Raw genomic sequence first — 22,255 nt, 5'->3', positions numbered from 1 at the left:
CAGTTTGTCAAATAGATGCGTGCGTTATGATTATGGATACACCGTTCGCGCGCAGGACATCCGACCAGTCGATCGGTTCTGGCGAACGGTCAAGTTAAGGGTGTTAATTTCATTTTTTTAACAGACAATTTTTGCATAAAGTTAAAAGTATCTCTGTGAAATTTCTATCGTTTTTCTTCCATAAAGCCGTACATATATCATGTGCCAAATAATATTTCAAGTAACGCGACGGGGTAAGTTCGGTTTTATTTGAAATAAATGTTTCGAAGGAACTGATTCATTATGTGTGAGTGTACTTCTTTTTATTTTAGAATCTTCTTCAAAAGATCTATAAGTTTCTACAAATGGTTGGATAATGTTCATATTTGTACGAGGACTACAAATAAAAAACTTTGTGCATCGTACAGGCAATTCTAAAACGTGTGATATGAAGAATTTAAAAAATTATAAAACCGCGTATTGTGCGGCAATTACAAACGTGTTTGATTGCGCATGTTTATTTATACACGTGTGGCACACCACATTATTTTCAAATAATATAACAAATGGAATGAAGATATGTGAAGATCCACAATAAATTGACTTCTCTCATCAATTGTTAATTGATGATGGTATAAATCACTTGCGGTGTGCAATCACTCTCTAGATGCAAATATATCTTGTATTTGTTACTTTCGATATAGTTTACAAATAAAATTTTTTAATTGTATCTATGTTGCACAGAATCCGTACACTTGACTATATATAGTTGTACTTGACTAATAGTGTAACAAAACGAAAGGAGAATCGATAGTTTGAAGGAAAAAATGTATTCGGTGTGTTTAACGGCTTTTCTCGTCGTATCGATATGCAGTTTGACCGCTCAGCAGCCAACGTTCTTTAGAAGTACATTCAAGGGGTTAAGCGGCCTCACACCAAGCGTCGTTGCACATATGAAAGACGAGATACGAGCCGTTTATTACCACGAACAAACAGTGGCAGTGGTCGATCTCGGACCGAGAAATGAACTACATGATTGTAATATAATCGAAGTATAGTAAGTGATCGTCATATACACACAAAAAACACTATATAATTAGACTAGAAATCGAAACCGGTTTTCACTAGTTATGTACACATACAGGGTGTCTTCCAATTTGTACATCAAAATATATAACAAGACATTTTTATAAAAATTAAATAAATTAAAGAAATTTTTATAAAAATTAAATAAAAAAATTATATGTACATTTTTATTTAAAATAATAATTTTTGAGATATGAAGTTCAAAATAGATAGCCAATTATAGATTATGTAAAAATTCATTTGTCCATGAATGTTCGGCAAGTGCAATAGTAAACGTGCAATTTAGCGTTTAAATATAGTCCGTTAATGCCCAATTTCTTCACTTCTAGATAAGTTATGGATAACTTTATCTAGGAGATATCTCCATTGTATTCTGGGAGATATCTTCTGGATAAAAGTTATCTAGGGGTGAAGAAATTAAGCATAAATGTAGTTCGTAATTGATCATACTTAAATAATCTTATTATTTTACAAACTATTGCTTAAAATACAAATTTATGGACAACTTTTTTATATATTTAATTTTTTAAAAACCTTCTTACTATAGTAATTTGATTCGCGAATTTCAAGACATCCTGTATATAAATCATTCCTTTCATACCAATCCTTTTTCCACATGTAATGTTTGACACGCATCACTGACTCTTGCAGCGAGCCGTCCGAGGCTACACAGGTTTTGCGAAACTTATCTATGAGTTTACATCCACAAGTGGTGTCCTTCCAGGAGATAACGAGACTCATGCAACAATGCGAATTGTTAGACAAATTACAGGTGGAGGCCACGTCCACTTTACCTACAAATGCATTGAGTAGAGGGACTCGCATAGCCGCGAGTTCCATAACTTTGCTCTCCGGCATTCTGCCAGGTTAATTTATTATTTATAATTTCAAACGCGCCCGCAATATCCGTAAAATTTGTTAATAAAGGCTAAATATGTGCATATTTCAGGCACAAAATGGTGCGGCACGGGTGACATAGCTGAAAATTATCATGATTTGGGCGATTTACCTCATATCGACAGGTTGAAATTTAGAGTCATAATTTACCAATTTTTATCAATATCAGGGAAATAAGATAAATCTTTATATTTTTCAGATGTTGTCGTAATCACGATCTGTGCCCAATAAAAGTACGAGCCCAACAGACCCGATACAATCTCACTAATTATTCAATATACACTAAGTAAGATCTTATGAGAAATTGATAAAAAAATCAATTAATCTGTTTTGATAAAAAATTTTAGTGTGTTTAAATTAATATAAATTACATTATTATTAATTACTAAATTTTATCATGTTAAAATTTAAAATTATCTCTACCTGTAAATTGTTTCGAAGTTCTTTCTATAAGACAATCAGTCTCAGGTGTTCAACATTTTACAGATCACACTGTACTTGCGACCGAGCTCTTTATCAATGTTTAAAAGCTGCTAACCATCCAACGGCAAATTTGATGGGGCAAATATACTTCAATATCGTTAAAGTACCGTGTATAGAAGATATAGGAAGAAATCGATATCCATTAAGAAAATTTGTATCTGTAAAAAAGGAATACTAATTATAAGATACCAGCAGCATATATAAACGAAATGTATTATTCGAAAATTCAGTATATATATGCTCCGTTCAATAAATAAAATTCATATTTAGAATTGTATATATAATTAAAGGGCTATAAATATATTTTTATATTTGTATCACATACTTTATAAGTTATTTTTACAAGTATAATGTACCTTTCTTTGAAAAAAAGATGTCATTTTAATGTGCATTTACGTTCATATAGAATTTTCAATTGAGGAAAAAGCCTGATTCAATGCTGATAAAAAAGGTATAAGATCTCTTACATTGTTACTAACACTGGATAATTTATGATTATACAAATTTCCTGCAACAATTAGAATATGATTATTTTCAATTGTTTAATTATTTTCATTCATATTCTTTGTCTTTTTTTTAAATATTGAAGATACATTGTATAGTTACCTATTAACCACATAGTTTCCCTTCTAATGTGCATATAAGGATGTGATAATAATTTATTCAATAAAATGTACAGTTCTTCGTTTGAATATTTCGGATTCCTCAAAAGAATATCTATCTTGTCTTTACAGGAATTATGCAATGTATTAGCCAGAATACGTATAGATGCTGTAATCTAAATCGGGAAAGAGCTAAAAATATAATTCTTAATATTTCATATTTTTTTTTATGAGAGAGAGAAAAAACAAACCTCACTGGCTTGTGCAATTCCATCTGAATTGGAAAATTTGAAGTAAAGATAATCAACGATTTGTGGCAAAATGCTGTACAAATGTCCAACACATATTGGTGAAGAGGACAATAAAGCTAATAACCAAATAGAATTAGAATTTTTATATATAAGATTCCGTTTTATAGTAATTTCAATCAGCTCTGATATTTCACTTTTTCTGTAAATATCAGAAAAATATATTAAATTTTTTTTCTTATAAATTTTATATCTTTGCAATGTATAAAATTGAGTAATACGTACGATATCCTGTATAATCCTACATGTATGTAATGTAAGAGCGCATATATTACAGAAGGAAGAACTGAATCATCACAATTGTGTAGAAGTAAAATTATATATTTCAGGCAATGCTGCGCATGTAAGATACAGAAAGCATTATCACTTCCTGCAACTAAATTACCGATTGTCCAAATGCAAACATCCTAATAAAATATGAATTCATGTACTTCAAGTTTATTTCATTTTATTGTTTTTAATTTTATTTCTCTTACTTAATACTGAAGAAACTTACCAGCAATGCATAATTTAGACTTTCTAATTTGACAACCAGATACGGAATAACTGCTCTTCCCAATGCTGTGCATGCTCTTGTATTTCCTAGAGCAATATTACAACAGCAATTGGCTGCATATAATTGAAGAATTGGATCATTGCCAGATATATCGCGTATAAGGCCCGATAAGCCTTGGTCTACACTTAAAAAAGCATTTATGTTTTCCTCCGACTGAAAGGAACAATAAAAGATTATACTATTTGTTACTTGCATCTTCGTGAATATCAATCTTGAATAAAAAACATTTTATAAAATATAATTTTATAAGATATATTTTCTAACATTTTTATAAAACTAATAAAAGGTTCATGAATTTTTTAAATATATATTTTGAGTACTGATGAAGTAAGTCAAAACGTTTCCTTTATACAGAATATAATAATAAATTGAATTATAAATTCTTAGAACATCCTATATTAAATGTTAGCCACTAGATGCTGATTATATTTTTGTAGGATATTTTATAAGATTAAAATATTCTATATAATATTTGATAAAGATTACTTCAGTAAGAATACCTGAATAAGAGCATTGGGCAAATATCTGTAATCCGTGAGGGATATTTTTTTCCTTTTGAGAAGCTCTACTTTCTCGTTTATGTACTTGATGGTAAACGATCCAACCATAGGACATTCCTTCAAATTAGTGCGACTTCTATTCCAGGCGGACACACGGTCCTCCTTCCTTTTCACGAAGGCAGCCTCCCTCAATTCCGTTCGAATAGTTTCAATTCGATAGATTCTGTCACTGTCATTCGAACAAAGTGCCGCGGCTTCATCTTTCTCCTCGTTGACAGTCTGCATTTTAAACTTAAATTAATCAACTCTTTATACAGGTAAACAATCAAATACTCGTAGCAACATCTCCGAATCTTTGAGTAAATCAGAAAAAATAGTAAATTGACAATCCTCCTCTTTGAAGTGAAGTAAATAAACAGTTCAAATATAACCTCACTTTTTCCCTCTTACACTAACATAGGAACTGCTTTACCAGTAAAATATAGCACCTACGCGCCGATTCGTTACAATTTCACATTACCAACGAAGTGGCAATACGTCAAGGTTCCAATAGTATAGATGGCGCGAACGATGAAAAGGTTAGGTTTAGACGCTGTTGTGATTTCCTGATCGCATGCAATTGTATGCAATCGCATATTCGCATGTAGTAATTGGAAATCGCATCACTGATCCAAGTTTAAAATAAAGAAATTAAGAATTGTGTCAAAATATTTTGTGCAAATAAAATGGAGGAGGTCACGAAGTTGGAGCATCTATCTCTGGTGTCGAAGATCTGTACGGAATTGGAGAATCATTTAGGATTGAACGACAAGGACTTGGCCGAATTCATTATACATCTGGCTGAAAATAACAAGACGTTCGCGGCATTCAAGAAGGTACTGACCGAGAATGGAGCCGAGTTCTCAGACTCCTTCATAGCTAATCTCCTCAGAATAATACAGCATATGAAACCCACGAAGGCGTCCACCGAGAAGTCATCTAAGTCTACGAGTAAGCAGGATGAATTGGCGGTAAAATTCCCAGCGTTGGCATTACCGAACGACGATCCACGTTCCGAGACCAACGACGTCAAGGATGAAGATATCGTCAACGACGTTATGGCCTCTCTAGAGGCATTCGCACCGTCTAACAAGAAACAGTCTACGAATACCGAGAAAAGTAACGGTAAGATTGACAATGGCGAGAAAAAAAACAAGCGGGAAAGGAAGAGTAGAAGCAGGTCGAGGGACAGAAGGCGTCATAGATCCAGATCGTCGAATCGAAAAGATAGGCGGCACAGATCTAGAACGCGTTCCAGATCACGGACACGTTACAGATCACGCGACAGAGCACGCAGGAGACGCTCCGGATCCCGAGAACGCAAGAGATCGTCGTCTCGCGATCGTAAAGACGCAAGACACTCGAGGAGACGTGACGTAAAAAGATCCAGATCCCGTTCCGTCGAAGAAACGCTCTCTGCGGAGCCGGAGGCAGGTAAGATTTATGCGGGTAAGGTTGCGAATATCGTGCCTTTCGGTTGTTTCGTTCAGCTGGAAGGTTTACGGCGCCGTTGGGAGGGCCTAGTTCACATCTCTCAATTGAGACGAGAGGGTCGAGTGGCAAACGCGAGCGACGTGGTCTCGAGAGGACAGAAAGTTTTAGTGAAAGTTCTCAACATCGGTGGACAGAAGGTATCTCTGAGCATGAAGGACGTCGATCAGGAAACCGGGAGGGATTTAAACCCCGTGGTGCCAATTGCGAAGGCTGACGAAGATGAAAAGCATTTGCGTAATCCAGATAGACCTACCTCTTTGCTTGAGCTTCAAGGTAACTATGACGAGGATGAGACATACTCGAGGAAGCGTGTGCAGCGTTTATCGTCGCCAGAGAAGTGGGAGATCAAGCAGATGCTAGCTGCATCGTGCATTGACAGGAATGAGCTGCCAGAGTTCGACACAGAGACTGGAATTCTGCCACGAGAGGATGACGAAGAAGAGGACGTAGAGATTGAGCTTGTCGAAGAAGAACCGCCATTCTTGCATGGCCACGGTAGAGCACTGGGTGATCTCAGTCCAGTGCGGATAGTGAAAAATCCAGATGGCTCGCTGGCACAGGCAGCGATGATGCAGAGTGCTCTGGCAAAGGAGCGAAGGGAACAGAAAATGCTACAGCGCGAACAAGAGATGGACTCTGTGCCCACTGGCTTGAATAAGAATTGGATAGATCCTTTACCTGAAGCGGAGAGTCGTACATTGGCAGCGAACATGCGTGGCATTGGCCTACAAACGCAAGATCTACCCGAGTGGAAGAAGCATGTGATAGGCGGTAAAAAGTCATCGTTTGGTAAGAAGACTAATCTGACATTGCTGGAGCAACGTCAGAGTCTGCCAATCTATAAGCTGCGCGATGATTTGATAAAAGCCGTGACAGATAATCAGATTCTAATTGTAATTGGAGAGACCGGTTCGGGCAAGACGACGCAGATCACGCAGTATCTAGCGGAGACCGGTTTTACTGCGCGCGGCAAGATTGGCTGTACTCAACCGCGCCGGGTTGCAACTGTGAGTGTGGCTAAGAGAGTGGCGGAAGAGTTTGGTTGCTGCCTGGGTCAGGAGGTGGGTTACACAATCCGTTTCGAAGATTGCACCGGACCAGAAACTAGTATCAAGTACATGACAGATGGTATGTTATTGCGTGAGTGCCTGATGGATCTTGATCTAAAAACATATTCGGTAATTATGCTGGATGAGGCGCACGAGCGAACGATACACACGGACGTGCTGTTCGGCCTTCTAAAACAAGCGGTAGGCCGCAGGCCTGATCTCAAATTGATCGTCACCAGCGCTACTCTGGATGCGGTCAAGTTCTCACAATACTTCTTCGAGGCTCCAATTTTTACCATACCCGGACGCACATTCGAGGTCGAGGTAATGTACACGAAGGAGCCAGAGACTGATTATCTGGATGCTGCACTGATCACTGTTATGCAGATTCATCTACGTGAGCCGCCAGGCGATATTCTGCTCTTTCTCACTGGTCAGGAGGAGATCGACACTGCCTGTGAGATCCTTTACGAGCGCATGAAGTCATTAGGCCCAGACGTGCCGGACCTAATTATTCTCCCGGTTTATTCAGCCTTGCCCTCAGAGATGCAGACCAGAATATTCGAGCCAGCGCCACCCGGCTCACGCAAGGTCGTCATCGCTACGAATATCGCTGAGACCAGTCTAACGATTGATGGAATATATTATGTTGTTGATCCAGGCTTTGTCAAACAAAAAGTTTACAATTCCAAGACCGGCATGGACAGTCTTATAGTGACACCGATTAGTCAGGCGGCAGCAAAACAGAGAAGCGGAAGAGCTGGTAGAACCGGACCTGGAAAATGTTATCGGCTTTACACCGAGCGAGCTTATAGAGACGAGATGCTACCTACACCAGTCCCGGAGATACAACGTACAAATCTAGCTACCACTGTACTGCAACTGAAGACTATGGGCATCAACGATCTTCTGCACTTTGATTTCATGGATGCACCGCCAGTAGAATCACTAATCATGGCATTGGAGTCGTTGCATAGTTTGAGCGCTCTGGATAACGAGGGTCTACTAACACGGCTGGGCCGGCGAATGGCAGAATTTCCATTGGAACCGAATCTGTCCAAGATGTTAATCATGAGTGTGCATCTTCAATGCTCAGACGAGATTCTAACTATCGTCAGTATGTTGTCCGTACAAAATGTTTTCTATCGACCAAAGGACAAGCAGGCTTTAGCCGATCAGAAAAAAGCCAAGTTTAATCAACCCGAAGGCGATCACCTGACTCTACTGGCAGTCTATAATTCCTGGAAGAATAATAAGTTGAGTAATGCCTGGTGCTACGAGAACTTTGTGCAAATAAGGACATTGAAGCGTGCTCAGGATGTGCGTAAGCAATTGTTGGGTATAATGGACAGGCACAAATTGGACGTGGTGTCAGCTGGCAAAAACACAGTGCGGATACAGAAAGCAGTGTGCTCGGGATTCTTCAGAAACGCTGCGAAAAAAGATCCGCAGGAGGGCTACAGGACGCTAGTCGACAGCCAAGTGGTGTACATTCATCCAAGCAGCGCCTTGTTCAATCGCCAGCCGGAATGGGTGATCTATCACGAATTGGTACAGACTACTAAGGAGTACATGAGAGAGGTGACGACGATCGATCCGAAATGGCTGGTGGAGTTTGCACCCGCATTCTTCAAATTCAGCGATCCGACCAAACTCAGCAAGTTTAAGAAGAATCAAAGACTGGAACCACTCTACAATAAGTACGAGGAGCCAAACGCGTGGAGAATATCGCGAGTTCGCAGGCGACGTAATTAAAGTATATGCTTATGATCTGTGTAAATATTGTTCCTCTGTATAATAATTCGACTTGACGTTTCACTTTTCTAAAAGCCGAAGAATAGAACAAGCAATCTTAACTTTTAGTGTTCTTATTATTTTTATGCAGCAACAGCTTGTATCTATAGTGATAAGACTTTGTGGGACATAGAACATTTTTTGCACATGTAATATATTACATTCTCGATACATGTAAAAAAAATACTTTTTGTTATTAGGAAATAATGAAAGACAGTTTATAGTATCACGAAGATATTGAATTGATTTTATTATGTCATATTGAAATTGGAGAAATTTAATGTAATCATTATGTACAAGAATGCAGTTATAAAAAGAAGGTTATTTACAGGCCTTTGCAATGTACATTACTTGTAAATATTGTAAATATATGATTATACTCATTTACAATCAAATCTTCGATATTTTTCAACGTTTATCATTAGATTACTTTGATAAGGTATAATACATAGAGTAATCAAGTCTTCTTAAAGAAGAGGGCATTGTTTTAAGATTATATGCTTTCAGTCTTTCCCCTCTTGATTAATTATTAAATTTATTAAATAAATACATTCTCGATAACATTTAATATAAGATGACATAGGAAGAACTTCCCTATTTAATTAATTTTTTTTTCCTAAATTCATTTCTGATTTATAACTGAGTTTTTTCACGGACGCATATTTATATTACATGTAACACAGTTGACGCACGTTCTTTGTATAAAAAAATGTGTAGGAAATTATGATTTTTCAGACGCGTGCGCGCGCGCATTGATATTTTTTTATAATCAAGAAATATCACTTTTTTTCACTTTCACACTTATGGTACTTATTGTTCAGTAATACTATTTCTTGACTTGATGGTACAAAGTACGTGTTCGAAAAAACAGAATTCTATACAAATTGAACTATTGAGATTGTTGTCTCTTTTTTACTAATTCCACCAATTGTTTATAGCGTACTTGGCATTCTTCCTGTAAAGCAATGTAATTTTAAAATTATAATGATAAATGAAAATTGGATTTACAAAAAGGAGAAGTATAAATAGTCATACCTTTGTCTTCCCCTCAACACAATTTGCAATTTTTTCCCACCTATCTACAGATGTACCTTTGGGATATTTCGTCAGGGCAGCTTCTAATGCCCTTTGCTGTTCTTGACTCCACTCAGCAGTACTGACTGGAGTATTTTCACTGCGAGTTTTAATCTTCTTCGGTTTTTCTTCTGCAGAAACTTCTTCCACTGTTTCACCAGGCTTCAAACCTTCCTCTTTTACCTAACGTAAAGTATATGCGACTCAACGTAGCTGATTTATTAAAATATAAAATTGATTATAACAATAATTGATTATAACAGTAACCTTCTTAGCCATGTGCGTAACTTCCGCAACAGTACGATTCATAACGCTTGCGATTTTCTCCCACCGTTCTGGAGTTCCACCAGGATATTTCTTCACACACTTTATCAATTCTAATATATCATTATCAGTCCACAAGCTACCAGCTACCGTTGGCTTCTCATAAATGTGATTCGTGTAATCGCAATCATCTTTCTTTACAGGTTCCTTAGAATTATTACCGTTTCTTTCTTGCGGGGTAAAACCAGGCCTACGTTTCCTAATACTACGCGACGTTATTTCAGGTTCAGGCTGTTCGTTCTCTTGTGCTCTAGAATAAGTGTTTAGGTTTTTATGAGGGATGTAAGCTATAACGAGAAGTAGCTATAAACTTACAGTGCCTCTTCTTCCTCTTGTTTTTTCTTCTCTTTCCTCTCTTTCAAGAGTTGAATGATGAGACAGATAGTAGAAGGTATAGCTATCACGGAACCTATTATCCACTTTGGTAACTGAAATGGAAGAGTATTCCACATAGTTGGAATAGGAATCTTTTCTAAAATGTCAGCTAAATCTGGAACGTCTATTTTGCTCTTTCTATTCTTTTTTTGCAGCTTTTGAAGTTTACTACCTAAAACTTGTTCCTATAATCATAACATAGTAAGTGTTAATTTTTATATTAATTATATATTATAAAAAAAGAAGCATGATTTTTTTTTATTGTAAGAATATGTTACTTACGCAAGTGTACCGTTTTTCAAAATACGACGCCCACGCTACGAGATATTGTCCTATCGTGATAACTGTAAACAAAATAAGACTCATCTCCAATAATCCCATTTTTCTGACACGACGATAATAATACACTGCCGATCGCCAGTTGGGCAGTCCGTTAACGAGCACATTATCATACTTTTGCCGCTTTCCAGGATCTTTCAAAATGTCATAAACAGCGACTAACTAAAAGAGAAATTAAAAGATGTTAATTTAAGAACTTTATCTTATCATGTATCTTTTAGTTTTTAAAGTACCTTCCTGAACTGCAGCTCTGCATCTTCTGCTGGATTTTTGTCCGGATGCAGTTGCAACGACAGGCGCCTGAAAGCCTTCTTAATTTCCGAGGCATTTGCAGACTGAAGAGAAATAATTTACGTCAATCTTAATCAGACTTATACGCTGCTCCACGCGTACATTCGCGCAATTACATCAACATCGCGAATGTACATTCAAACATATCTGCAGAGAAGTACCTGTGTAACGCCCAGCACGTCGTAGAAATTGTGATTGACCTCCTCGACTACGTCAAACACCTCTAGCTCGTCGTTGTCCCACGCATAGGAGGATCTAAACACGTCCAGGAAACAGAGGACCCCACAAACAATTGACAGTAGATTCATCTTCGTACACCGCATACAGACATAATTTACATATAATACACACGCGTTTCTTCTTGGTACACTACGCGAATTATTCGTATTCTAAGACATAATGTCACTTCCTTATTCCTGAGTCAGCACGAAGTTAGGTTAAAAGTCCTCTTTTTGCCGCAGATGCCACATTGTCAGATTACCGCTCGTGTCTCTCTCTCTACTCTCTGCTCGTCGCGCAGAATCACAATGTTGTCGATACGCGTGGAATCACGAGAATCGACTCAATTTGCAACGTGTTCGAAAATAGAAAAATTAATTACCGTAAATCACTAAAAAAAAAAGTAAAATTATTCTTTTCTTCTTGTTTTCTTTCGTCTCACTTTCCTTCTGGTAAATGTTCACTTTAATCCTTTCATTTGAATAAAAATACATTTCACTATATTTGACACAAATTAAATTAAATTTGTTATTATTTATTATGTATTTAAAGAGAATTACATTTAAGGGTGGTAAACACACATACACAAGAAAAAATATAAATATAAGTAAAAAAATAAGAGTGAAACGAGTGTCAGAGTAAATATTTATTTTCTGTTTTTCTCTTTTTTCTTTTTGAAATAAATCTTTCGATCCAAATTAAAAGTCACGATCCAAAGAGAGAGAGAGAGAGAGAGAGAGAAAGAGAGAGGTTAAAATAATAAAATTCACTGAAAAATACTGGTGTTGTATTTCGTTCTTAGTAAATCAGCTGATGTAAAGAAAATTAGAGATGCCCTCTGGCATAAAAATTAATAGATTTTTCTTTATATTATGTATATGATGTACATATTTAAAAGAGAATATTTAATGATATAAAGAACATACAGAAAAATGTTTTAAAGATATAAATAAAATATAAAGAATATAAAATTAATAATATAAATAAATAATAGATTGAATAGAAGTTTCATCGGTAGATTATATAATAATTACAGAAGAATATATTTTATATTTGAGTATCTTTTCTTCTACTGACAGCAGTGACTAAAAGAAATATGTTACTTATTCAATAAAAATGAAAAAAATAAATATTTGTTTATTGGGACATCTCTTTCGCATAAGTTTGACGAATCAACCGACAGTATCATTGGTGCGCAACACAATCTTATTGGTAGGTGGAAAAACGTGTTCTCCAATTATAGATCGATTTATATACGCTATATGTTACGAATATCGTGCTTTTCGAACGCGTGCAGTGGTAGTCACGTCACAATTCACAATTGTTGATGGTGGTTATCAATAGATGTCAATAGAAGAAACCGTTATTTAAGATGGATCTCAAAGTCGATGGTGAAATAAGAATTTTTAATGAGAGATACAACGATAGTCAGGGTACGAGAGATACCGCTCTCTCGAAAGTCAGGCATGAACCGTTGGAATATCTTGTCTTTACGCACTGTTATTTCACAGGTTCCGGGAATTCGCACGAGATATAAAAGAACATAACCTATGAGGCCACTTGTGCGTATTCATGTACACATTTCCGGCTGGATAGTGGTAAAGATATTGCTTGTTCAAAATGTTGGAGGGACTCGTTGCTTGGGTGCTGAACAATTATCTCGGCAAATATGTGGAGAATTTGAATACGGATCAGCTCAGCATTGCCTTGTTGTCGGGTGAGGTTATGTCACACTACGCATTTATTTATTTTCGCTGTAAAAGCCTTATAAGGCTTGTTTCAGTGTTATACAGAATAATATATATTCGAATAATTTGTTAATTATAGAGTTGTTTTTTTTATAATTAAACTAATCTACACTTTTAGAACTTAAAATGAAGTTAATGTATTTGATATTTAATGAAAATGAGAAGAAACGTTCTAGTACAATTTAGTGCAAGAATAAAGAACAGATCTAAAATGTATTATTTCTCACACTATTGCTATGTTTTGACATACATTGACAGTGTATATATATATATATATATTGACAATAGTATTGACATATGATATGAACTATAAATTTTAAGATATACGTATGTACTTATATACTGATAGTATTTGTATATATCAAAACATGTGTGCTGATTTTTTATAGGGAATAAGTTTATTTTGTGCATTCTCTATTGTCTCTTTAATTTTTTAATATTTTTATATAAAAGAAGGTTAATTTTATAACTGTATTACTATAGTTATAAGTTATCTTCTTAATGGATGTTTATTTTGTATTAGGGGCGGTTGAGCTAGAAAACTTACCTCTGAAACGAGAGGCTCTGCGTCATATTGGACTGCCGATGGAAGTCAAGGCTGGATTTATTGGTAAAGTTAGATTACAAGTACCAGTGAGGCAGATAAGGACTGCATCATGGGTGATAGGTATAGAGCAGCTCTATTTAGTAGCGGGACCAATTAATTTGGATGAGGTAAAAATGATTTTCTGTTTATCTTTTAAAATTTTAATTTACTCTCTTAATAATATTGACAAAAAGATTATATGCATTGTACACATATTAGAAAAGAATGATGAGTTTAAAAATAAATATCCACAGTATGATAACGAAGCAGAGGAACAAGCAATACTAGAGTATAAACTCAGTCGATTAGATGCTTTAGAAGCTAGATGGAGAGCCGATATAGAGCATGATCCTGGTTATTATGCTTCAAGTTACAGCTCCTGGCTAAATTATGGCACGTCTCTAGTAACGAATATTATTGAAAATTTACAATTGAATATCAAAGACGTTCATATTAGGTATGAAGATGGTGTTATACTACCAGATGGTAAGTAAATAGTTATGTATGAATGTATGAATAAAAATTTATTTGTTAAATATTTATATTCACACTATATTCTCAATAAAACTTTTGATCTTTTTGTATATAGATAATGGCATAGCATTTGGTATTACAATTGGAGCATTGACTGCTCAAAGTTGTGATGCTAGTTGGATACCTAGTTCCACATCTTGGAATCTTACAGATGCATCATTTAAGTTAATGGAACTCGATAGTCTTTCGGTTTATTGGAACCATGTGAAGAAAGACCAACTTTTTGGTGATCTTAATCTAGGCGATCTAGCTGTAAGATATATGGAGCTTAATGATTAATGTATTAATCATCTATATTTTATAACAATAATATTTTGTAATCATAATTTTTAGATCGCCATGAGTAAAAATAAAATTCATCAGCATATCTTATCACCTGTGAATGCAAGAGCGCACATTAAGAGGGATCGAACTGAACGTCCATTGAGGTCTATTAATAAACCACGTATCGTAGTAGATTTGCTCTTGGATGAAGTACCATTATCTATAACAGATGTGAGTTTTACAGATGACAGTAACTGATACACGATCAAACATGATTGATTTATACAATATAATTTTAAATAATTTTTTAGCTTCAATATGAAGAGATGGTGAAGTGTATCAAAGAGCTTGACCGTATAGATCGTCGTAAACAACAGTGGCGTTGTAGACCAGTAGTTCCTGTTAAAACTGCTTGCAAGGAATGGTGGAAATATGCCGCCAGGTGTCATCTTGGCAGAGATGCACTCAAACCGAAACCATCCTGGAAAAATATACTTCTCAGAGCTAGAGAAAACGTTTGTTATGTTCAAGCATATGCTAAATTGTTAGGTATAAATGAATCCTTTCCAATCTAGCTTTAATAAATTTTCACAATATGGTTTTCTTGAAACAATAAAAATTTTCTTAAAAAATTTTTTTTTCTAGGTACACCTACTTCGATCTTATCTCCGGAAATTAAAACATTGAAGGAAAAGGTCGAGAACGAGCGGAATTTTGATGAGCTTCGGTTATTGAGGGAACTGGCTATGGAGAAAGTGAGGCCTGCAAAATCACAACAAGAACCTAATATGAATGTGCCACAAGGACGCGGCATGCTCGAACAATGGTTTCCACAGTGGTGGGGCTGGTACTCAAAGACATCCAACAGCAGTAATGGAACGCAAAACGGAAGTAGCTCAACTACTTTCGACGGAGAATTGCTAGACGTTTTAGCAGACACTGTGAACGATGATACTCTTTTACGACGCGACGCAGTGTTTGGACAGTTTAATTTCGCTCTGGTGCAAGGCGCGGTATCGTTGTGCACTGAAAAAGACGAAAGCAACGATAGAAAAACTGTGATAGAACTAAAGTTCGAAAGAGTGAACTTGAGCTATGAATCACGACCAAGATCCGGCTCGCACAAGTTTTCAATTAGTTTGGGTGCGTTGTACCTACATGATTTTCTCACGGAGAATTCTACATTTCCTATTTTGGTACAACCTCAAGTCGCATCCAATGGTATATCTTCGCGCGTTCGCAACTCTTCGGAGAAATTAACGAAGCCGCCGCGTCATTTATTCGAACTGATTTACGAGAAAAGACCGCTGCATATTAATGTAGATCATTTATTGCACGTGTACTCGCAGTCCTTAGATATTGTATATAATCCGACTGTGATATACTGGTTGATAGATTTTATGTGCAAACCGCATCGATCGGTATCGTCCAATCAGCGATTCCAGGCGATGAAGCGTCGTACGAGGAGACAATTGATTAAGAACTGGGAACAGATTTTGGACGGTGACTTTGTGTATCGTTCGTCTTGGGATCTACAATTTAAGATCTCTGCACCACAGATCTTATTGATGGAGAGCTTCGTCGATTCCAATGCGGCCGTGGTGATGGTCGATTTTGGCAAATTACATTTATCGAATGATGCAAATCTGAATCAATTGATATTAAAAACAGAATCCACTAATAGTGATGACGAAGATGAGAGATTTGAGACACCTTGCTCCACTCCACCTGGAAGCCAGGAGAACGGCTCCTTACATGATTTTCAAGGTCTGTCTGAGACGGAGTTGCACAAGAAATTGTACGATCAGTACTCTATCGATCTGGTAGATCTGCAAATTTTAGTGGGCAAGACCAAGGACAATTGGAAGCACGTTCGTACGAGAGGTACGTCCAGCTTGCACTTTCTCGAACGTTTCAACATATCGTTGCAAGTTGAACGACGTGTCTTTACAACTTCAGATCCTAATTTTCCATCAGTCACAGTCTCTGGTAATCTGCCGAGATTGGTAGTGCACGTGAATGAGCAAAAGGTGGGCGCAATAAACTTAATTTATAACTTACTGTCGAGTTTCTCCAACTCTGCCGGCATCCCGCAAACAGAAGCCGTTAATATAGAGCCGAAGAGTCCCAGGAAGGAGGAAAATCTGGATCGTTCCTTGAGCCATGCGGTAATGGTACAATTTATCATCGATCAGATGGCCTTTGAACTGCAATCGAGGGGTCGCAGTGTAGCAGAGCTGCAAGTGTCCGGCGTTCGAGCAGCCCTCGGTAAACGAATGGCAGATCTGAGCGTCTCTCTCTCCGTCCACGGTCTCCTCTTAGTTGATGCTCTTCAAGAATTTGGGCCCGATTTCGAACTGTTGGTGGCTAGTCACAAGCATGTCGGCATGGACAGCGTTTCTGGTAGATTAAGGGATTCAGAGCCGACGTCACCTGTTTCACCAGAATCACCCGAGTCACCAGATTCCACAAGACCACCGCGATTGACGTCGCCTGTTGCCTTGACCAATGCCTTGTCCACTTTGATGAACAAAACTAAAATCTTGCATTCGTCCAAAAATAATTCATCGGTTTGTCTAGAAAAATTAGATTCGGAAGCGCTGATTGTCGTAGAGTTAACGCTGGTAGATGACCCTACGGAAAATTTAAGAGTGGCAAATATACAGTTTAATAATTTGGATATTATTGCTAACCAGGAGACGATAGTGGAATTATTAGGTTTCTTTCGAAGAATCTTGCCGTTGCAAAAATCACGATCGACCTACGTCACGAGTCAAAACGATTCGTTGTCAAGTCAAAGTACAGAAGTGAAGTCAATGTCAACAAGAACCGAGATCACCTTTGACTTTCATCGCTTGAATGTGTTACTTCTGCGTGCAGTCGTGCAAGATAATCACTTAGTGGGGCAAAAAATTGCTACGGCGACTATGTCTGATGCGCGTATACAAGCGACTTTAGCCGCGAACACATCAATCTCAGGCTCTCTTGGTGGAGTACAGGTTCTTGATCAAACACCAGTCGGGAAGACTCATCAACGGATAATCAGCGTGGGAAGAGATCCTCTGGCGGATCCGCCACATCATCCGCTTGAGCACTTCAGTAGTTTGTCTGATCAGCCAGAGGCGTTCAGATTCGTGGTCAATCGCAACACCAAGCAAGCCGACGAGGAAGACTGCGTGGAAATCGATCTCGATCTCACGATACGCGTGGCCAGTGTCTGGTACACTCATGCGCCACATCTGATATCGGAATTACGTTCGTGTGCCGACGAATTCAAGCAATATCTAAGCAACTTTGCGCGCCAAATTAGCGCAGCAGCCACTGATATGGCGATTGGTCTAGTGAATGCCGATGATTGGACCATCCCTCCGCGTAAACGGTTACCGAGCGTCTCTATTGATCTAGATAACGCAAATGCATTGTCGCTAAGATTAGATGTACTTCTGGAAAGTCCAGTACTCGTAATACCACGTTCCTCACATAGCAGACAAGTATTTGTTGCTCATCTCGGTACGATGTCGCTGCGACATGAACCTCACTTAGGATCAATGGCGAAGCACAAAGTCACACTGGAAGTGCGTGACATGAATCTGTATTCTCTCGAAGTATCTGCCAACATTGGTCAGTCGCAAAACAATCTGCCGAGAGCCGAAGAGATATACTCGTGTAAGGAGTTGGGCAAACCGATACTGCACGACACAACGCTGAAAATCCTGGTGGAGAAGCAGAACACCTTAACGCAAAGTATGAGTTTCCTACTCGACGGCGGTGACTTTACGAACAACAGTCCAATTGTGCAAGTCTATGGCGCTGTGATAACGCCGTTAAAAGTATCGTTATCACGCGGTCAATATGAGCAATTACTTGATACCACTCATCTGTTGTTCTCCATGCCTGCTGTGACTGCCACAGCTGCAGTATCGGAATATGATGATCTTGACGGGGTATCCGACTACTCGGAGAAGCTTGATCTCTGTGTAAAGGTCTCGTTTGAGCTGCCGATCCTCAGCGTGGAACTGAAGCAGGCGCATTCAGAGCAGCCGCTAGTGGAATTGTCAATGCGCGACTTTGTTGTCAAGTACGACAAATTGCATCGAAACGAGTCCAGCGTGCAGGTCGCATTACGTTCCCTCTTGATGGAGGATCTTCTGTGTCCGGTCGGTTCGCGGCATCGTTACATGATGCAATCGTCGGCTCCTGCACGCGCGAAATTGCCTACCGGCGTTTCCAAATCGTGTCCAGATCTTGCATTTATGCGACAATACAAAAACAGTTTCGGACATGGTAGTCTGCCGGATCGGTTAGAGACCTACACTCTGTACGACGCGATTCCAGCACATTGGCACAGGAAACCGGCGGTCTCGTCAGCCGACACACCAAACACGCCACCGCCATCTCCAGGCGGTATCACCAGTGAAGAGAACTTGGTGCTAATGAGCATTACCATGACACATCCCGAAGAGAACAGCTATATCACACCGGAAGATCGGTTCCATCGCAAAATGGTAACCGTGGACTTCAATTGTCTGGACTTAGTGATAAGCGTGGAATCATGGATGGTAGTGTTTGATTTCTTTGGGATTGCAGGCCTGTCTGGGACGACGAGTGACGAAATCGTCGCGCATCGAGCCACGCCAGACAGCGATAGCACCGGCGTGAGCAAGGTAGACGACAATTTACCAGTGAGGTCAGAAACGGAGATAGAAGTGAGATCGTTGACGCTGGTGCTGACGCAGCAGGAGCGTGAGATAGCCAAGGCCAATGTATCCAACGCTAGCATGCATATCCTCAAGACGGTTGACGGCAAGACCAAGGTATCAGGGTCTTTAGGTTCAATGTCGTTGCTGGACCTAACGCCACATGGTCGATTCTACCGCGAGAGATTCCTGTCATCCGGCAGGAAGGCGTTAAACTTCCAATACTCGAGCTACGCCGACTGTGAGGATCGACCTCATGATGCACGACTCAAGCTAGAAATGTCTGCCGTGCATTACGTTCACACTCAAAGATTCGTAGCGGAATTACAAGCTTTCTTCGGTCATTTCTCACAATTGTGGAGCATCATGCGGAATCTGCGAGCCGGCGTCGGTGCTGTAATAGATATGAATAAGCGTGGCACGCGACTATCATTGCAATTGCATGCTGGTGCACCGGTGATATTGTTACCAGTGAGTTCTAGGTCCGACGAACTAATCCTGTTGGATCTGGGAGAGCTCACAGCACACAATAAATTTGACACCTCGTTAGTTGTTCCGGATTGTTTACTAGATGTGATGCTGCTCGAGTTGGTCAATATGGATGTATACGCAGCGAGGCGACTCAAATGTGATTCGAGTCTAAATGAGGACGCGGATGCCTTGATGGTTGGTGGCTTTCTCATTAAGAAGATGGGCTGTTCGTTGCTCACAGAAAAGTGTCATCTGAAATTACGCGTTGAGCGGAATCTTGACACTTACATTAGTCGTGATATACCCGATCTCAGCGTGCATGGTATATTGTCAACGATGGATTGTGCTCTAGATCCGGAGCAGTACATGCTGATTCGTGGTCTTCTATCGTACAACATTGGCGAGAATTTGGACGATCTGCGCCTTCTTGTGCAAGATTTAAATCACACGGTGGAATACGCGATTTCGACCGTAGACAATCGCACAAAGACATGGACCCGATCCTGCATAATTCTCGAGCTGGTAAATGTAACAGTGAAACTGCATCCGAGTCACAATATTGCGGCGCTTGCATGCATCAATTTTATTAAGTCTCGACTGACTCTGGACTCTCTGAGCGATGGTTCACAGGACATCGATCTGGTGTCGCAGGAAATCTTAATCATGGACACGCGTTTTCAGAACGAACCGGTAGATCAACAATGCAACGTGTTTACGCGAATTCTACAGCCATTGAGAGACATAGCTGACACCAAGGCCGGGCAGGACCGTGTCCAGGCGGAGGTGCATCATCGGAAGCGTAAGGCTTACGCGGCTACTACTATTTTATTACATAGCATGAGACTGACCGCTATCCTGGACTGGTGGCAGGCCGTACGAGATTTCCTATTGCTGAACTCTCCAGAACCGGACCCTGTACTTGGTTCCGTGCACGTGTCAAATGTCAATCAAGAGACCGAGATAATCGACACCACTGCGACCATCGTACCATTTGAACTGAAAATTAATATCACTGACTCCGAGCTAGTTATCGTTGAAGACACCGCAATTCTCGACACTAACGCTGTAATTCTCAAAACAACTGCCGTCTTATCGTATCGGTCGACGCCGCAGGAAGGCGAGAAGCCGCTCTCATGCAATCTCTCGCATTGCGAGCTATTCTCATGTATCCTGGGTCTGGAAAACGAGACTGCTCTATCAATCATCGATCCAGTCGGAGCGAGCTTGGATCTGACTCAAGATAAATGTTTGGAGATTCAACTGCAGCCATTGTGTGTGAGATTGAGTTACCATGACGTGACCATGTTCTCTAGAATGTTGAGCTCTCTTCCTAAACAGACTTTATGGGCGAAACAGAGATCGAGCGAAGTGATGATGGAAAGTAGCCAGACGATGGACAGTCCGGTGCTGAAGCTTATTTGTTTAGGTTTTGCAGAGGACGATTGCAGAATCGCATTGGATCACTGTGACGGTCAGCTGGATGATGCCGCTCTGTGGCTGACGCAGAATGCGATACCGATAAGTGCCATCGCAGCGAGCGACGATTCGATTTTCCGGGCCGTAGAACTACAGGTATCCTGCATGCGAATCTGTATCATCGATGATTGTCGCGACGCAGATGTACCACTTCTGGAAATTACTTTGGCGGACTTTAATATGCGAAAGCTGAGCCAACATCCTGGCTTGCTATCGGCCACTATCGGTGTGGACTATTACAATCGAGTGCTGAGTGGTTGGGAACCATTCATTGAACCTTGGAGGGCGAACATTGAATGGGAACAAATGGTTACTAGTTCGTTTGATCCAAAGAAACTGCACGTGTCCATTAACTCCTACGATTCTGTGAATGTTAATGTCACGCTGACGTTGGTTGAACTCGTGCAACTAGTCAAACACAACTGGACGCAGGATTATTATCTATCTAATGAAAATACGATTGTTGGAAAATCAGCGATGAGGGGACAAGTGTATCGACGTCGGTCACCTTTTATACCTTTTGCTCTGAAGAATGATACTGGCTGTCGGCTTTGGTTTAAAACGTTTATTGCTACTGCAGATGAGACAATAGATGTTAGTAAATCATCATCTCAAACGAAGAATAATCTAGACAAGGATGACACGTGGATAGAAGTGACCCCGGGAGAGACCACGCCATTTACTTTCGAAGAGAGAGGTAAGCTGAGGCATCATGCGACGCATATTGTCAGAAGACACCAGATTGCGGTTCTGGTCGAGGGATGGAAGCCAGTGGATCCTGTAACCGTCGATCGTGTGGGTATTTACTTTCGACACGCGAATGCTGACATTGCTGGATTTCAGGTAAGGTGATATTATTATTTTGTACCCCAATTTCATATTCTCCTTACATTTGGACTAAAACAAGCAGCGTTATATGTGTTTATCATTCTATAGTTTTTGTATAGCTTTCTGTAATGTATTATATATATATATATATATATTTTACATTATTACAAATTGTTATTTATTATTTTATATTATAAAATTTTAACTATTTTTCCTAAACCTTGTATTTTTTTTTACTACAT

The 22,255-nt window shown here is 39.1% G+C and overlaps 5 protein-coding genes across 5 annotated transcripts in view; 3 read left to right on the top strand and 2 right to left on the bottom strand.

The window, feature by feature from the left end:
• Nucleotides 1–222: 222 nt before the first annotated feature.
• LOC108779921 (phospholipase A2) lies at nt 223–2,636 on the top strand. Its single transcript, XM_018547482.1, has 7 exons — nt 223–233; nt 327–627; nt 724–1,036; nt 1,717–1,931; nt 2,015–2,087; nt 2,162–2,248; nt 2,449–2,636. The coding sequence occupies exons 3-7, from the start codon at nt 807–809 to the stop codon at nt 2,621–2,623; spliced, it is 780 nt and encodes a 259-aa protein (XP_018402984.1). The 5' UTR covers nt 223–233; nt 327–627; nt 724–806; the 3' UTR covers nt 2,624–2,636.
• A 207-nt stretch (nt 2,637–2,843) lies between these two features.
• Nucleotides 2,844–4,853, bottom strand: LOC108779834 (uncharacterized). Its single transcript, XM_018547342.1, has 6 exons — nt 4,412–4,853; nt 3,852–4,064; nt 3,581–3,762; nt 3,299–3,497; nt 3,052–3,223; nt 2,844–2,953 (listed from the first exon to the last, which is right to left on the bottom strand). The coding sequence occupies exons 1-6, from the start codon at nt 4,694–4,696 to the stop codon at nt 2,844–2,846; spliced, it is 1,161 nt and encodes a 386-aa protein (XP_018402844.1). The 5' UTR covers nt 4,697–4,853.
• Nucleotides 4,854–5,136: 283 nt separating this feature from the next.
• pea (ATP-dependent RNA helicase pea) lies at nt 5,137–8,906 on the top strand. Its single transcript, XM_018547389.1, has one exon. It carries the CDS (start codon nt 5,137–5,139, stop codon nt 8,746–8,748), a length of 3,612 nt encoding a protein of 1,203 aa, XP_018402891.1. The 3' UTR covers nt 8,749–8,906.
• Nucleotides 8,907–9,537: 631 nt separating this feature from the next.
• LOC108779879 (dnaJ homolog subfamily C member 1) lies at nt 9,538–11,605 on the bottom strand. Its single transcript, XM_018547403.1, has 7 exons — nt 11,352–11,605; nt 11,133–11,234; nt 10,843–11,061; nt 10,501–10,745; nt 10,129–10,435; nt 9,823–10,044; nt 9,538–9,742 (listed from the first exon to the last, which is right to left on the bottom strand). Exons 1-7 carry the CDS (start codon nt 11,511–11,513, stop codon nt 9,677–9,679), a joined length of 1,323 nt encoding a protein of 440 aa, XP_018402905.1. The 5' UTR covers nt 11,514–11,605; the 3' UTR covers nt 9,538–9,676.
• Nucleotides 11,606–13,029: 1,424 nt separating this feature from the next.
• Nucleotides 13,030–22,255, top strand: part of Vps13D (vacuolar protein sorting 13D) — a 16,130-nt gene continuing 6,904 nt past the window's right edge. The window contains exons 1-7 of the mRNA XM_018547383.1: nt 13,030–13,126; nt 13,681–13,871; nt 13,998–14,229; nt 14,333–14,529; nt 14,611–14,772; nt 14,853–15,090; nt 15,187–22,028. Coding sequence (XP_018402885.1) covers nt 13,030–13,126; nt 13,681–13,871; nt 13,998–14,229; nt 14,333–14,529; nt 14,611–14,772; nt 14,853–15,090; nt 15,187–22,028 — 7,959 coding nt within the window. The remainder of the gene's footprint in view (nt 13,127–13,680; nt 13,872–13,997; nt 14,230–14,332; nt 14,530–14,610; nt 14,773–14,852; nt 15,091–15,186; nt 22,029–22,255) is intronic.

Source organism: Cyphomyrmex costatus, unplaced genomic scaffold, assembly GCF_001594065.2.
Source record: "Cyphomyrmex costatus isolate MS0001 unplaced genomic scaffold, Ccosl1.0 scaffold639, whole genome shotgun sequence".
Lineage (NCBI taxonomy): Eukaryota > Metazoa > Arthropoda > Insecta > Hymenoptera > Formicidae > Cyphomyrmex > Cyphomyrmex costatus.
The sequence above is the reverse complement of the archived record's forward strand: the minus strand, read 5'-3'. Positions and strand labels throughout refer to the sequence as shown.

What these genes read in the sequence shown, in the direction of transcription:
- LOC108779834 (XM_018547342.1), bottom strand. Translation starts at nt 4,696, where the DNA reads ATGCAGACTGTCAACGAGGAGAAAGATGAAGCCGCGGCACTTTGTTCG. An exon ending in TGCCCAATGCTCTTATTCAG is followed by an intron (nt 4,065 to 4,411) that starts GTATTCTTACTG and finishes TGTTCCTTTCAG; the next exon opens with TCGGAGGAAAACATAAATGC. An exon ending in GTCTAAATTATGCATTGCTG is followed by an intron (nt 3,763 to 3,851) that starts GTAAGTTTCTTC and finishes ATATTTTATTAG; the next exon opens with GATGTTTGCATTTGGACAAT.
- LOC108779921 (XM_018547482.1), top strand. Translation starts at nt 807, where the DNA reads ATGTATTCGGTGTGTTTAACGGCTTTTCTCGTCGTATCGATATGCAGT. An exon ending in GCTCTCCGGCATTCTGCCAG is followed by an intron (nt 1,932 to 2,014) that starts GTTAATTTATTA and finishes TGCATATTTCAG; the next exon opens with GCACAAAATGGTGCGGCACG. An exon ending in GATTTACCTCATATCGACAG is followed by an intron (nt 2,088 to 2,161) that starts GTTGAAATTTAG and finishes TATATTTTTCAG; the next exon opens with ATGTTGTCGTAATCACGATC.
- LOC108779879 (XM_018547403.1), bottom strand. Translation starts at nt 11,513, where the DNA reads ATGCGGTGTACGAAGATGAATCTACTGTCAATTGTTTGTGGGGTCCTC. An exon ending in CAGAGCTGCAGTTCAGGAAG is followed by an intron (nt 11,062 to 11,132) that starts GTACTTTAAAAA and finishes TTTCTCTTTTAG; the next exon opens with TTAGTCGCTGTTTATGACAT. An exon ending in GTGTTGAGGGGAAGACAAAG is followed by an intron (nt 9,743 to 9,822) that starts GTATGACTATTT and finishes ATTGCTTTACAG; the next exon opens with GAAGAATGCCAAGTACGCTA.
- pea (XM_018547389.1), top strand. Translation starts at nt 5,137, where the DNA reads ATGGAGGAGGTCACGAAGTTGGAGCATCTATCTCTGGTGTCGAAGATC.